General features: G+C 39.8%; 1 protein-coding gene across 1 annotated transcript; it reads right to left on the reverse strand.

Moving 5' to 3' along the window:
- Positions 1–6,912: 6,912 nt before the first annotated feature.
- On the reverse strand, positions 6,913–14,597 carry LOC124282249 (phospholipase A(2)-like). Its single transcript, XM_046718200.1, has 5 exons — positions 14,386–14,597; positions 11,493–11,647; positions 9,680–9,839; positions 9,140–9,283; positions 6,913–7,003 (listed from the first exon to the last, which is right to left on the reverse strand). The coding sequence occupies exons 1-5, from the start codon at positions 14,565–14,567 to the stop codon at positions 6,925–6,927; spliced, it is 720 nt and encodes a 239-aa protein (XP_046574156.1). The 5' UTR covers positions 14,568–14,597; the 3' UTR covers positions 6,913–6,924.
- Between the last annotated feature and the right edge of the window lie 546 nt (positions 14,598–15,143).

Genomic DNA, 15,143 nt, shown 5'->3' on the forward strand with positions numbered 1-15,143 from the left:
ACACGTACAGTATAATTGTACAGCTTGTAAAGGTTACTTATCAAAAGCCGGTGAAAGAGAGATCAAAGAATGAAAGAAGTGCAATTGTTTTGTTTCGGCGAAACCGAGAGAGTCTTACTTTGAAGACTGTAAAAGGAGAAGATGTTTTGTTCCACGAAAACAAACGTGTATTGACAAAGGGCAATTTTGAAAAGCAGGTTCCAAAAAAGGTTTGACAGACAAAGGTGCCAGGGCCAGAGTAGTAGCATATGCTCTAAAGAGAAAATTCGGTGGATGTAGTGAATGGAAGGTGCTGAATGTTCTGAAAAGAGACCAAAAAACATGGCCTATTTACCAATTAAAGCTGTTACTGCCAAATGCATATTTGATAGGGTTCAGATCGATCTGATAACAATGAAGGAACAAGCTGTTGTACACAATTCGAAAACGTACAGATACATTTTAACGGTTGTAGATGTATTTTCAAGGTTTCTGTTCTTATGAGCCTTAGAACGTAAAACTGCGGATGATGTCGCTAAAGCGTTACAGTCTATCTTCATAGAACACGAGTTTCCCAGGGTAGCACAGTCGGACAATGGGACGTAATTCAGAAAGGAGGTTCAAAGATGTTAGACCGCAAAGGAATCAAGGTAGTGAAGGGAAGGCCCTACCACCCACAGTCACAGGGCAAGGTTGAGAGGCAAAGCCGCCTTGTCAAAAGTAAATAAAGATATAATTCACTAAGGAAGGGTAGACACGGTTACAACTGGGTGGAGGCCTTACCCAGCATAGCCAAATCCCTCAACAAACAACAGGAAGAAGTACTTGTGTACCAGTCACCATTTTGCGTTTACTTCGGTGGTTGAGGTCCGGTATCAGCAAATGAGATAAGACGAAAAGCTATGCTGTCATCTGAGAGATGTGTTCTCACAGCATCGCTTCAATTTGCAAAACAACACGGCTGTTCGATTTATAAGAAGGGTGACAGGGTCCTTGTGAAATACCTAGACAAGGATAGAGTGCCACACAAAAGGCAAGTGCTGAAAGGGACAGTGCTGAAAAGGAGCAAACTTTTTGACAGGTATCTAGTACATGTGAGAAAATGCAATGGGGACTTGGTGAAGCAATGGCTAGGCGTGGAATCATTAACAAGTAGGACTGTTGAAGAAGAGGCTATTCGTAGAGAAAATTTAAAATGCAGGTTTGAGAGAATGCATAGAAGGCGTTCGCACCGAGACAAGTACTATATATTGCAGAATGAGTTTGAAACAGAACACGAGATACTCGGATCTCCACGAGATGGAAACGACCAACAAAGAGAAGTGATCACAAAGCAGCCACAACATCCGAAGAGATCTGCACAGCGGTTCTTCTGCAAGAACAGAAATGTAATGGTCTCAAAAGACCCAAAAGGATCTGGCAATTGCCAGTTCGAGGCAGTCGCAGACCAAATAAAAAAAATTGGAATCTGCCAGGATCCTAAAACTCGAAGAACGGCTTGTGAGCATATACAACAACACTCTGAACATTATCAGAACTTTGTTCCTCAAGATTTCAACACTTACATAAGAAACATGAGAAAAGAATCAACTTATGGTGATAACATTACCTTGCAGGCTCTTGCGCGGACATACAATTGCCAGTTTCTGGTATTTCATGCACAAGGCGATCTCTACCACTGTGTGGTTTAGAACACAAACACTTACGACGAAAATGTCCCCTTACTCACTTTAGGATAATTTTCAGAGGAGCAAGGTGAACACTATGTATCTGTCAAAATACAACACGCTTATCTAGCGCGGTTATTGCAAACGTTTCTTTCTAGTGAATCTAAAGCCAGTTGCGAAACTGATGGCACCAGGAAACATGTACAGAGCAGCTATAGAGAAGCAAGGTACACAGACAACCATGAGGATAGAGAATATTTGAGAGATAGCCTCGGACAACGAGTTCAATCATCATTACAGTGATCGAGACATCGAAAGAGAAACTGATAGATATAACAAGAGAAACCCTGGACGAAATATAGACAGACACAGGCAGACTGATCAGGATACAAATACAGTTGGAAATACAGATGAAGATAGAGAAACTGAGCTAACTACAGATGAAAAAAGAGAGACAGATCAAAGCTCATATGGAGATAGAGACATAGATCGAGATACAGATGATGATGTAGACAGATAAAAGTTCAGACTCGGTTCGAAAAACTGATGAAGATAGAGACATAGATCGGAATACAGAGGAAAACAGCGACTCAGATCAAAATACTGATGAAGATAGAGACACAGATCAAAGTACAGATGAGGACAGAGAATTAGATCAAGGTACAGGCGAGGACATAGACTCAGGTAGAGGCATAAATCGAAGTACAGATGAAGACAGAGACTCGGATCAAGATACAGATGAAGATAGAGAAATAGATCTATGTAGAGATGAGGACAGAGACACAGGTACAGATAAAGATAGAGACATAGATCAAGATACAGATGAAGATAGAGACGTAGATCAAGGTACAGATGACGACAGAGACTCAGATCAAAACACGGACAAATATAAAGTTGCAGATCGAAATATAGACGAAGGTAGACACACTGATCGAAAACCTGATGAAGAAAGAGACTCAGAGCAAAAAACAAACGGAGATATAGACAAATATCGAAATGCGGATGAAAACGATGGCGACAAAGGTAGAGATTCAAACAGCGACAGCACACACGATCGAGCAAATAGGAATGGTGCAAGACAAGTAGATGAATTAGATTCAATGGAGTCAGGTAATGGAAACAGTGGGGAGGATTACTCTTTTCTTCCCGATTTAGTTCTAGATAGAATTATAAGGACAACTGTTCAAAGGTATCCTTTCATGGTATTTACATTGAGGCAAGTGTGCACTTTCTTCAGAAATACAGTAGAAGCAATAGGATACCCAATGATCCACTTGAATCCCGCTGTAATTAGTCATGTTCCTAGACGTATAAGTGTACGTAGATTGTACGTCAGATATGGCAGAGGAAGTGAATAAGTCATGTGTATAAGAAGTGTCTGTTCTGCTTCAAATAGACCATGGATTCATGCATGGCTTACACTTCGTGAGCTTAACCATGACTGGTACGAAATAACGGTAATTCATTGGCGCTGATTGCGTTCACTCGAAACACTGAAACTTACTTTTCGACTACATTCATGGGAATGTTTGCTTTGGATCTTAGTTTTGTTGCAAGGCAGCAACGTACAGTAGAGAAGTTTTATGTAGATTAACATTTGAAATACTCTATCTAGTGGAAATAATTTTCACACATGAACATTACATTAAATTTCGCTGACTCAGTTTTTTCCAAATAACACGCACTCGTACTGTTGAAAAGCAAAACATTTTTTTGTAATTATTTAGCTAGACTTTAGATGTCTTATTTAAACAGTGGAACACATCACCATGCTGGCTGCTCTGAAGAAAGCTGTGTCTGGACAAAAGACAAATCTCTTACATTCTTGAAAATGAAGTTAATAAATCTGCCCAAACAATGCGATGCCTGGATGAAAACTTTCAAAGTTACATAAAAAAATAAAATACCTTTTGTCGAGCATGTTTGATTAGATATTGCAAAATCCAATTACGGTATATATGTGTTATTTAAAATTCATAGATATAATATTATGATTGTATTGTAACTTTAATATGTTTGTGATAAACGTTATTTGTATGTTCTATACGATGACATAATTTTACTGTTTGTCTCCTTCCGAACAATTGATAAGATCATTTATATAACACAATCGGCGCTATATGACCTTTTTGGTCTCGGTGCGCTCTAAAATCCAACAAACAAAGACATAAGTTTTCGCTTTCCACCTCTCGTTTATATGGGGAAGAATGGCATATTACTGGTTAGGAATTCCAGGAACAGTGTTAGGATATCTGACCGCCTTTATGTAACTTAAATCCCATTGGAAAGGGCGTTAAATGCAACAAAGATAGAAATAGAATGAAGGAAGATGAAACATAAAACGAAGGAAGATGTTATTTAAACAGACCCATCCCGAATGTCGTCCAAGCTTTTAACATTAAATTAAATTAGGTCCTTTATCACATATCTTGAAAACATATCCGTAGCTGCTATTGTATCATATTCATATCAATGCTCAGCATGCAATACAAGATATCAGTTTGAAAAATGTACACATAACTTTACCACATTGAAATTGGATTAAACAATACAATACAATACGTGAGAGGTCGTTCACAAAAAAATGATAACCCCAGATATTGACCCGATAATCAACCCACGTGGTATATGTGAAAGAAAACTGCTACCGGTATTAAACACACAATATGCATTTGTCTTTCCAGAAAAGGGGCGGCGGGGTAGCCTAGTGGTTAAAGCGTTCGCTCGTCACGCCAAAGGCCCTGGTTCGATTCCCCACATGGGTGCAATGTGTGAAGCCAAGTTCTGGTGATATTGCTGGAATATTTTGCTAAAGCGGCGTAAAACTAACCTCACTCACTCACTCTTTCCAGAAACAGATGTTTGTCTTATCTTGTGACATTAAAGCATGTGAAACAAGCATGACGAAAGTTTTATTTATTGCTCTGTCTCAGTACTGAAGTGTCTGTGGAGACAGCACAATGTTTGGCTGTCCGAAAGGCAAAAATAGTACATCTTACACGAACACAGGCTATACTTCAAAGTCAATTTATGCTCCACGGATGATCAAAACGACTGCGTTTTAAATTGAAGCCATGGACAGATACAATTTGACAACAGACATCTCTTTAGCACAGTTTGATTCACTACGCTTTGACAATACTGTACAGTAGCTTTGTAATCTCCTTTTGAACGTAATTGCAATATATTTGCGAAAATGTAATTGAATTTCTGTTGTGTTCTCCTGCATTCTGATAAGCAGCTCTGTTCACGTGTTAATGCATTCATTTACACTTAACATAATTATCTAAGCCTTGCCCAACTACATTTTAACCTCATGGAATGTCATTGATTCCCTGTTACTCTGAGAGCATTCATACACTTTCAGGATCTTCAACGCCAACACCACCTCATGAAGCCGAAGTCCGATATGGGTGCAGGTTCTGTCGGCTCGCTCATCTGCATTTTTACCCTCTCGTCTTGCCTACACAAATTATATTTTTGACATGAATTTTCCAACTGTGCTTACTCGTTCTCAAGCAGACAATATAAATTCAAACGGCCGCCTTCTCTGGGCATGTTTTTCAAGTTATTTTTTCTTGTCCTGCGTTGGTTAATCAAGCTTATCAATTTTCAAATTCTTTGATATTTTTAATCGTGTAAACTAGATGCCATATGTTGCGGTTGTACAGTTTGATTATATGGAATGACTGGAAACTTTTGTTTCCGGTTCGTTGAGTATGAGTAAAAATCGATCTGCAAACTTTTGAAATAATCCTCAAAGCGGGTTTATACAGTTTGAACATAGGTATAGTACTCTCTCACAGGTTGCACGTTGGTTTTCCAATTCATACACTAAAGGTCCGAAAAAGCTATAGTCTATCCTTTATTGAAGAAATCAAACCTTTCGGAAATATTGTAACATGAGCAAAGGATACATTAAACCAGCTCCGATTTTTATCATGTTTACCGTTGTATGAGGACATAATTAATAAAATATTCACTTCTCGTATATTTTTTATTATTATAGGATATTTATATAGCGCACATATACACGCAACTAGTACAAGGCGCTGGTATTTTCCCCTCGATCACCTGATGTCAATCTCAACGGCACATCTTATTATCAATCTCAACTCCCCGGGGATCATACAACTCTTGCAGCCACTAGGCGCACCGAGTCATTGCGGCTTTCTCATCCTTACGATGTATCGTATACATGCAATATTAATGGTCTCACATTTTATGTCATCTCTGATATCTTTCATCTCTCTTTGGCATTGAAAGTAAAGGTGTCATAAACCTTAGAATGTGTTGAAAACTTTGAAACAGGGAAGACGCTGTATTAGCATATCAACGTACCCCTAATAACACCTATGTTATTCCATGACTGTTTCAAGTGGTAAACACCCGTACCACATAGAGATTTCCTCTTACACTAACTTGAAACGCCTGGATATCCCTTAAAATGCAATGTGTATTTATATGTACGTACAATGTTATGTATAGGACATTGTCAATACACACACGCACACACTTGAAGACGCATAAAATGCATGGGGGGTGGGGTTGGGGACTGGGGTTGATGTATTAAATATATGTATAGATACAAATCCGTGACGTGTCATGATCATTTACAGAAATATAATGCCTCACTGGGGAATCTAACGGGTTTAGGTAGTCTCTGACAGTGTTCTGATGTACTTTGCACAAATTCGCCAACCTGCAGTATGCCTAAAGAAATCTCAACCATAACCCACGCAGGAGACACAGACAGGTAGGTGGAGTCACTTCATAATAAGGCTACGATGGGGAAACAACCTTGTGTTAACAGTCCTTGTGTTTGGCTGTGTGAGGTCAGTCAACGCTATAGTTTACGTACGTCTTCTTGCCATGGACATCATGGGTTACTGAAGGTTTGTCTCCATTCTCTCACGAAACACTATGTTAAATACGTAGCATGAATATGTGAATTTGGAACATTCACCTCGTCTTATCACAAATACATGGAATATGGTGATACCACAATCTCATTTTAAGACCTGAACACATGTTTTGTCATGAAGAAGGGAGGCATTTGAAGCGAGGCTAAATTAGCATTACATTTGGAACTTTTGTCATTCAACTGTCTTAATGTTCAGGCAAGAAGAGGCCGAAGCATAGCATGTCAGGTGTGTTATATCAGACATGCGTATGTGACATTCTATGACTCAAGATTTTTTGACATTTGTGCAGTGTTTTATTTTTCTAAAGTAATAAAGAAATTAAAACACATATTTCAACGCCGACATGGCCCGCATCAAAAACGGGAACTATTGGTGAACTTCCTGACAATCCTTGACTTGTCTTCGGCATACTCCAAACAGATTAACCACCCCCTGGAACACAACAAAAGAAGGTGTTTAAAAGTGGAGTGTGGAGCACAAAAACGACACCAACAACAGCTGATGGTTGCACTGACTGAGTGACTGAGTTTAGTTTTACGCCGCTTTTAGCAATATTCCAGCAACATCACGGCGGGGGACACCAGAAATGGGCTTCACACATTGTACCCATGTGGGAATTCGAACCCGGGACTTCGGCGTGACGAGCCAACGCTTTAACCATTAGGCTACCCCACCGCCCCGCTGATGGTTACAAGTGGTCACGGGAACACATTAGCTACACCAGCATATGTGATGGTTACAAGTGGAGACTTGAACACATTAGCTACACCAACACAGCTGGTGTTTACCAAGGGAGTCTGGAACACATAAGCGACATCAACAAGAGTCGATGATTACAATGCGAGTCTCATAATGGTCATCTGGATTGCTTTACCTATCTCTCCAGTTGCAGTTACAAACAGATTTATACAATATCAGACACCGTTTAGAAATTCTTTGGAGACCTACATCTGTGCCAGTCACAGTGTCAGAGCCATGTAATATTCTCTTTCAAGTAACGTGACTGGTGAGACTCCAGGCGAGTTGTAAATGAACCTGAGGTGATAAGGAATATTCGACATCCTTTATCAATCAACATGGTCGATCAGAGATAATTGTGAAGGTTTGTTAAGAACAAACTGAGTAAGTCACAGTGACAAATAACATTCCTCCAGTACAAGACGTTCAAATGGCGTCATTACCTACGAGTAGTTAATGTGACGATTAGGTCTTTGGCATCACTGATGAGTAGACTGATAGGTTACATATGATATAAAGATGATTTAAATTAATTCTGAAGTAAATTCATATTTTGGTAAAGAATACAGTCAGTCCAGCCTTTTTGAGCATATCTTTCTATCTTTTGGTTATTGGCATGAAATCAAACTCCTTCTGTGTTTGAAAAAACGGAGTTTTGGTATTTTTTTATTTGTCTTTGGAAATTCCTACCCGTCAGTGTATACGTCATTGTATATAAGTACAAATGTAATAATATAATGACTTTCGACTTAAATAATAAGGTAGAGAAACAAAAAACCTTTGAGTTCCGAATAGATGTAACTTGTCACCGCCAGAGAATCATTCTCGATTACTTGCCAAAACAGTTTTCCTTGGGAGTCAAAGGTATAAGATCGGTGAAATAGCAAAGGGAGAGACCTATCATGTACGATGCATCCATATACAATAAAATAAGTACTTGATACAATCTGGGCATGTTATACATTGTCAACGACATGTATCCGAATGTGTCAACAGGCGAGTTCGTTCGCATTTAAAGAGGACAGTATGGTGACTGTAGACTGTATAAACGAGAAAGGAGCGACACTGTATCTAATCTACACTGATGGCAAAGTGCAATGTCAGCCTTTGAGACAGGCGCAATCCGTTCTCCAGCGCTGTCATACTTTAGCTAACTAACAGGTATTAGTTTCTAATGTCGCAGAAATTATGGCACTGGTAACATCCGTATTACTTGAATCATTACATCAACAGGTATCACTTAATAATAATAAATAATGAGGGTACTTATACTGCGCAATACTCCACACCACAAAGGGGCATGCTCGAAGCGCGCACAACACGCACAGCATTATTACCCTGGATAACCCAAGCTGCGTGTTGGGCGCTAGAAGGTTGTAGTCATATGACTTTATCCCACCGGGTACCCATTTTCTGCTGTGTGAGGCAATTTTTGAACAAACTGACTTGCCCAAGGTGAGACCACATGTATATCACATGTGCTTCGTTGTGGGGCAGGACGGAATTCCTAGAAACTCTCAGGAGTCAATCTGCCAAACACGTTCACCCATCCAAGGACTCTCAGAGGTCAACGTTGCTTAACTTCAACTGATTTGTGACCTGAGCTCTATGCGCAGAACCACGCGTGTTCCTTTTATCCTTGATTGTCAACCAAAAGCTGACATCATTGTCTCAGATCTTGTCATATACTCGTGCAGTGGTTTGCTCAAATTCAAACTCAGCTGAAAAGAAATGAAGTCGAAGATCAAGTGCAGCAAAGATTGCTGTCTGGTGGTTTTTGTAAGTTGTTTATAATTACTTAACAGGATATCAGTTCCCGTGTGTCCCTACCTTTTAATACACTTCAGGGCATGTCCGTACCCTATGCACTTCATGCTCAGCAGATTAAAGTATATTCCGCCTACGTCGTCAGCAGCATCGTCCGGAGACGCCTTCAGACACTGGAAGAACTCCTTGTCGCAGGCACAGTCAAACCTTAAACGACAAGACACACTGTAAGTATTTTAATTGTGTAAGTGACCTTTGTAATTTGCCAAAAGAGTTGATATCAGTATTTTCTATATTAGTTTTTTCTTCCATGTTTCTCCTATATCAAGATGGTAAAGATGGTGCTCAGGGATGAGACCTATCGTTCCCTTTTTGCAGCCTCTAAAGTAATAATAATCTGTCCATGGGCGTTTATATTTGTCTCTATAGTCTAACATTCTTGTTTGATATGAATAATGAAAACGTTTCGGGAAATTAACACATGCCATGTTGAACTCAGCTTTCCCTTGAAACATAGCCCTGATAACTGAAATTGGTTCCAAAGACGTTCCAAAATACTCTGCTCTGCTCTGCTCTGCTCTGCTCTGCTTACTCTAACTGTACCTGGTATACAGGGCGAAGTTGAAGAGGCCATACTTCGACGTGAAGGGGAGTATGTAGTCTGGGCAGTGGTCGTGCTGACGGCAGCAGGCGTCGGTGTAGTTGTGAACACCCAGCTCGGTGGAATGACTGGAGATGTTGCCAACGCCGCACCACTTGGTTCCTGGTGAAGAGAGACGTGGACATTTGAAATAAATTGATTACTTGACCGTCACATGATAAACAAAACATGCGAGCTACAAAACATACAGTCATGTCATCGGTCAGTGTTGCACTCAGAGATTCGTCAGTTACCTGGCATACACATAAAATATTGACTAACGATATGGCTGAAATATTGCCGATGTGGCTGTAAATCTTAGCTCACTCACTCATAAAATATTGCCCTCTTATGGTTTTTATTTATTTATATCATAACATGAATGAACTAATATAATGAGTAGTTCGAGGCATGATTTCGAGTTTGAGCGCTGAATCCATCTCTTCTGTCTCCCATTGTGTGTCTGAATTAAAAAGTAGCTCTACCAAAATGTCTTTTCGGTAGTGAGCTGTGGAACTCTCTCAGCCAAACTGAGATTCTTATGATTAAATGTGCCTACAGGCATATCATACAGACGACCCAAGGCCATCCAAAGAGAACTAAGACTGATGTGTGTCTCGGTCTCCTGGGGCTTCAACCTCTGAATGCAGCGATAGATAAAACGAAGCTGTTGTTTGCCGGACTCCAATAAACATGAACACATCCTACCTTACTCAGCAGGTGTTTTACAAGGCTAGTGTCCTTTGTTTATGGTGTGTTTGCACAACCGAGAGGTTTCATTCCTGATTTGATTACACTCCTTATCAGTTGACAAATGTGCTCGACAACTACTTGTCAACTACTTGGCATATTTCCACATAAGGCTTCGTGGAAACAACGTGTGAAAGCCACTGGAAGGTTCCATTCCTCCTCTTGGACTGATAGAGTAACAGTTAATCCAGTTCTCCAGAGATCTGTGTGTTCATTCAGCATGGACTTTGCCTCAGGAAGACCACCTGTATTGAACCTTGTCCAAGTTCCAGGTGTAGGTATTTTCCAGCATCATAGGCATAATTGACCCCAAAGTGCAGCAAAAATGCACCGTTGAATGTCTGGTTTATTCGATGTCGCCCAATGGTGACACTCTTGGCATCCAAGGACATGGTGACCTAACCTTTCAAGCCTTTATCTACTTTGGTGGTTGTGCTGGTGGTGGCGCTATGCGCGTTTGGACTTGGGTTGTCCTGGTGACTACAACGTTCATCCATAGACACAAATCGTTGCTTGAACCTTTGTCTGCCAGTGCCGAAGTAAATTCATCACGTTATATCAGGATGCGTTTCCCATCATATGTCAGAAGCTCGGAACCAAACGAGCTGACACTTTCCTTCTTTCCTTCTTGTCTTGTCCCACTTCTCAACCTCATAACAGTAACATAGGAAGGGGCTTACTTCCCTCGTTTTGGCCTCATATCTTCACGGATGACTTTTGGTATGAAGCCCATTTCCTGGATAATTGTGCATTACTGTTCGTTTTTGAAGCTCGACTATTTCCTTCAGTTCTAATGTTCAGATACCTGCCTACTTTACCGAGAAAGCATCTATAACATATAATGTCCGCGATAATATTTTTAACCATAATGCAATTTCGTGTGTGTGTGCGTGCGTGCGTGCGTGTGTGTGTGTGTGTGTGTGTGTGTGTGTGTGTGTGTGTGTGTGTGTGTGTGTGTGAGTAAGTGAGTGAGAGAGTTCTCATGAATCCTGGTATGACTTATACTGTTATCACATGTTATCTTACCTGGGAATATGGCATATCTCTTCCTTCTCAGGGGACTATCGTTCAGGGTCAGGTGAAACTCATGACATTTTTCAATATGCAGGTCAAGGTCACTTTTATTGATCTCCTCTATCTTTTCTGTTGAGACTTCTTTCAAAATATTTCCAACCACGTGCCTAGAATACAAATACATTGCATTTATTGAATGGAACCTCAGTGCAGCACTTATGCATCAAGATCTGCTTATCTTGTCTTCATATAGCGCGTGGATGGATGTGTATGATCGGGTGTGTATTGTTGAGTTGGGGGTATATGCCAGTGGTTCGGAGTATAATGTAAAACGGAAAATAAATATTATGGAAATAGCTTTGAAAGAAATGGAAAAAATCATGTTGACGCTGATCGTAAACCTGCTACATTAACCACACATACGTCACGTTGAATACTAGTCATTGTTTGGTTAAAGGTGCCTTTCAAGAATATTTCGGATACATCACAACATGCCTTTGATGTTGGATGTACAAACAAACATCGAAACTTAATCAAGGCAGCTCTTGGATGAGAACACGCAAATATATCACTCACTCACTGCACAGCCGGTGAATTACAGCAGGTTCAGACAACGCAGCCCCCAACACCAACCCACCGATATATCCATGTTTCACTGCAGCGTGGTAATATCAAAGAGCTGGCACTATAAACCCGGCACAAGCCCGCACCGGCGAACAGACCCATCTCACCCTTTATACGTTTGTAACTAAATGGCTTTATACCTGACAAGAATCTATCGTATTTTGGATGATAGCGTACTTCATTTATGTGAAAGAAACCGCCTTGTTTTTGAAAAGTGCTACCGGTATTAAACACACAATATGCATTTGTCTTTCCAGAAAGGGGCGGTGGGGTAGCCTAGTGGTTAAAGCGTTCGCTCGTCATGCCAAACGCCCTGGTTCGATTTTGCTATAGCGACGTAAAACTAACCTCACTCACTCACTCTTTTCTGAAACAGATGTTTGTCTTATCTTGTGACATTAAAGCATGTGAAACAAGCATGACGAAAGTTTTATTTATTGCTCTGTCTCAGTACTGAAGTGTCTGTGGAGACAGCACAATGTTTGGCTGTCCGAAAGGCAAAAATATTACATCTTACACGAACACAGGGTATACTTCAGAGTCACTTTATGCTCCACGGATGATATAAACGACTTTTAAATTGAAGCCATGGACAGATACAATTTGACAACAGACATCTCTTTAGCACAGTTTGATTCACCCGACTACGCTTTGACAATACTGTACAGTAGCTTTGTGGTTTTCTTTCTGATCTTATATTTTGGAACCTTTGATTTCTGGAGGAGTCATATTATTTACTTTTGAACGTTATTGCAATATATTTGCGAAAATGTAATTGAATTGCTGTTGTGTTCTCCTGCATTCTGATAAGCAGCTCTGTTCACGTGTTAATGCATTCATTTACACTTAACATAATTATCTAAGCCTTGCCCAACTACATTTTAACCTCATGGCATGTCATTGATTCCCTGTTACTCTGAGAGAATTTATACTCTTTCAGGATCTTCAAAACCAACACCACCCAATGAAGCCGAGTCCGATAAAGGAAAGGAACAACATGGGTGCAGGTTCTGTCGTCTCGCTCATCTGCATTTTTACTCTCTCGTCTTGCCCACACAATTTACATTTTTGACATGAATTTTCCAACTGTGCTTACTCGTTCTCAAGCAGACAATATAAATTCAAACGGCCGCCTTCTCTGGGCATGTTTTTCCAGTTATTTTTTCTTGTCCTGCGTTGGTTAATCAAGCTATCATTTTTCAAATTCTTTGATATTTTTAATCGTGTAAACTAGATGCCATATGTTGCCGTTGTACATTTTGATCATATGGTTTGACTGGAATCTTTTGTTTCCGGTTCGTTGAGTATGAGTTAAATCGATCTTCAAACTTTTGAAATAATCCTCAAAGCGGAATTATACAGTTTGAACATCGGTAACGTACTCTCTCACAGGTTGCACGTTGGTTTTCCAATTCATACACTAAAGGACCGAAAAAGCTTTGCACAAATTCGCCAACCCGCAGTATGCCTAAAGGAATCTCTACCATAACCCCACGCAGGAGACACACACAGGTAGGTGGAGTCGCTTCGTAATAAGGCTACAATGGGGAACAACCTTGTGTTAACAGTCCTTGTCTTTGGCTGTGTGAGGTCAGTCAACGCTATAGTTTACGTACGTCTTGTTGACACGGACTTCAACATTAATGTGATACCAGGCAATGCTGTGACTTCGGAATGTACACATATATAAAATATTGAGTGGAAGGAAGATGTCGTTGAACGCATGTTGTATTAATTGGTTTAATGACATTGAAATTGTCTCAGTATACGAGCGTGAAAGCTGTGAGTCACAGTGTGTACAATACACATTGCAGTAATAGTGTCTAGAGATGGTATACTGTATACGTATTGTTCAAGAGCACATAAGGTACGAATTTATGGCAAGACGACCTGTCAGAAAGGAATAACACAGAATAGTCACGGATTGAGACTTTGAGTGTTATCTCAATGAACACATGTAGACAAGAATACAGAATATATTTGATTACTTGTGTTGTGTTTATGGCTTAATTATTTACGTGAACAAAATCATCCAGGAACAATGTAATGCTTATGACGAGCAAAGCATATATATATTTGAATCATACGGATTCCTATTCACAAATGGAACAGAAATGAATTACTTAAGCTTCTATATGCTGAATTATAATAAACATAAATAAACATTCCAGGTTACAATATTATGATTTATGCATAACCATTTAAAAAAAAATTGGTATTAAGGTAGGACGAACCTACGAGGGACATAACTAACAATAACAATGAACATTTTGTTTCTTACCTGTCCCCAAAGACCGCGCAGTCAGCATAGCCTCTGTCTCCGTCAAACAAGGCCTCCACAAGCTGGTCTCTCCCCTGGGTTGTAAAATATTTGAAGACATCAATTGAGAAACATGGATTGATGAGACAGAGGAGAAACACGACATGCAGGTTACCTGCATTTTCCAACATCTTCATTATCATAGCTTGAGCCACATGTAACGCTGGGGCCAGGTGGAGTGATTGTTGGCAGTGGACATACGTCGTTGTAGTTATAGCAAACGCTGGCTAAATACGATTGGGCAAATAAAAATCTTTATTGCATAAGTGAAGGGGAGGGCGTTTCATATATGACAGAGGTAAATGCAAAGGTATTTTCAGTCGTTCACGTACAGGTAACATCTAACCATACAGCGGTTAGGTATTATTGTGTAACGACAAACAAGTGACGTGGTACGCCTACATTGTTGAGACATATAAGAAATTTAAGCTTTAATAGTGCAAGTATGAAGGAGAAAGATGAAATAATGCTTATTTTCTTTAACTGCAATCTTTGGGTTTATTTTGTGAATATTATTATTATTGTTTGTGTGTTTCTTGTTTAACTCCGCATTCAGCAATATACCAGCTAGATGAAGGCGGTCTGGAACTAATAGTGCAGTGGCTTGTGTAATTCCGTGGGAATTACATGTGAATTGTTGGAACCAATACTAAATGTAATCAATATTGTCTGTAGATTAAGAAAAAGACATGGCTCCATGTTTTCTGTTTGCTATAAGT

This window comes from Haliotis rubra, unplaced genomic scaffold (assembly GCF_003918875.1).
Source record: "Haliotis rubra isolate DU_JTF1 unplaced genomic scaffold, ASM391887v1 Scf296, whole genome shotgun sequence".
NCBI lineage: Eukaryota > Metazoa > Mollusca > Gastropoda > Lepetellida > Haliotidae > Haliotis > Haliotis rubra.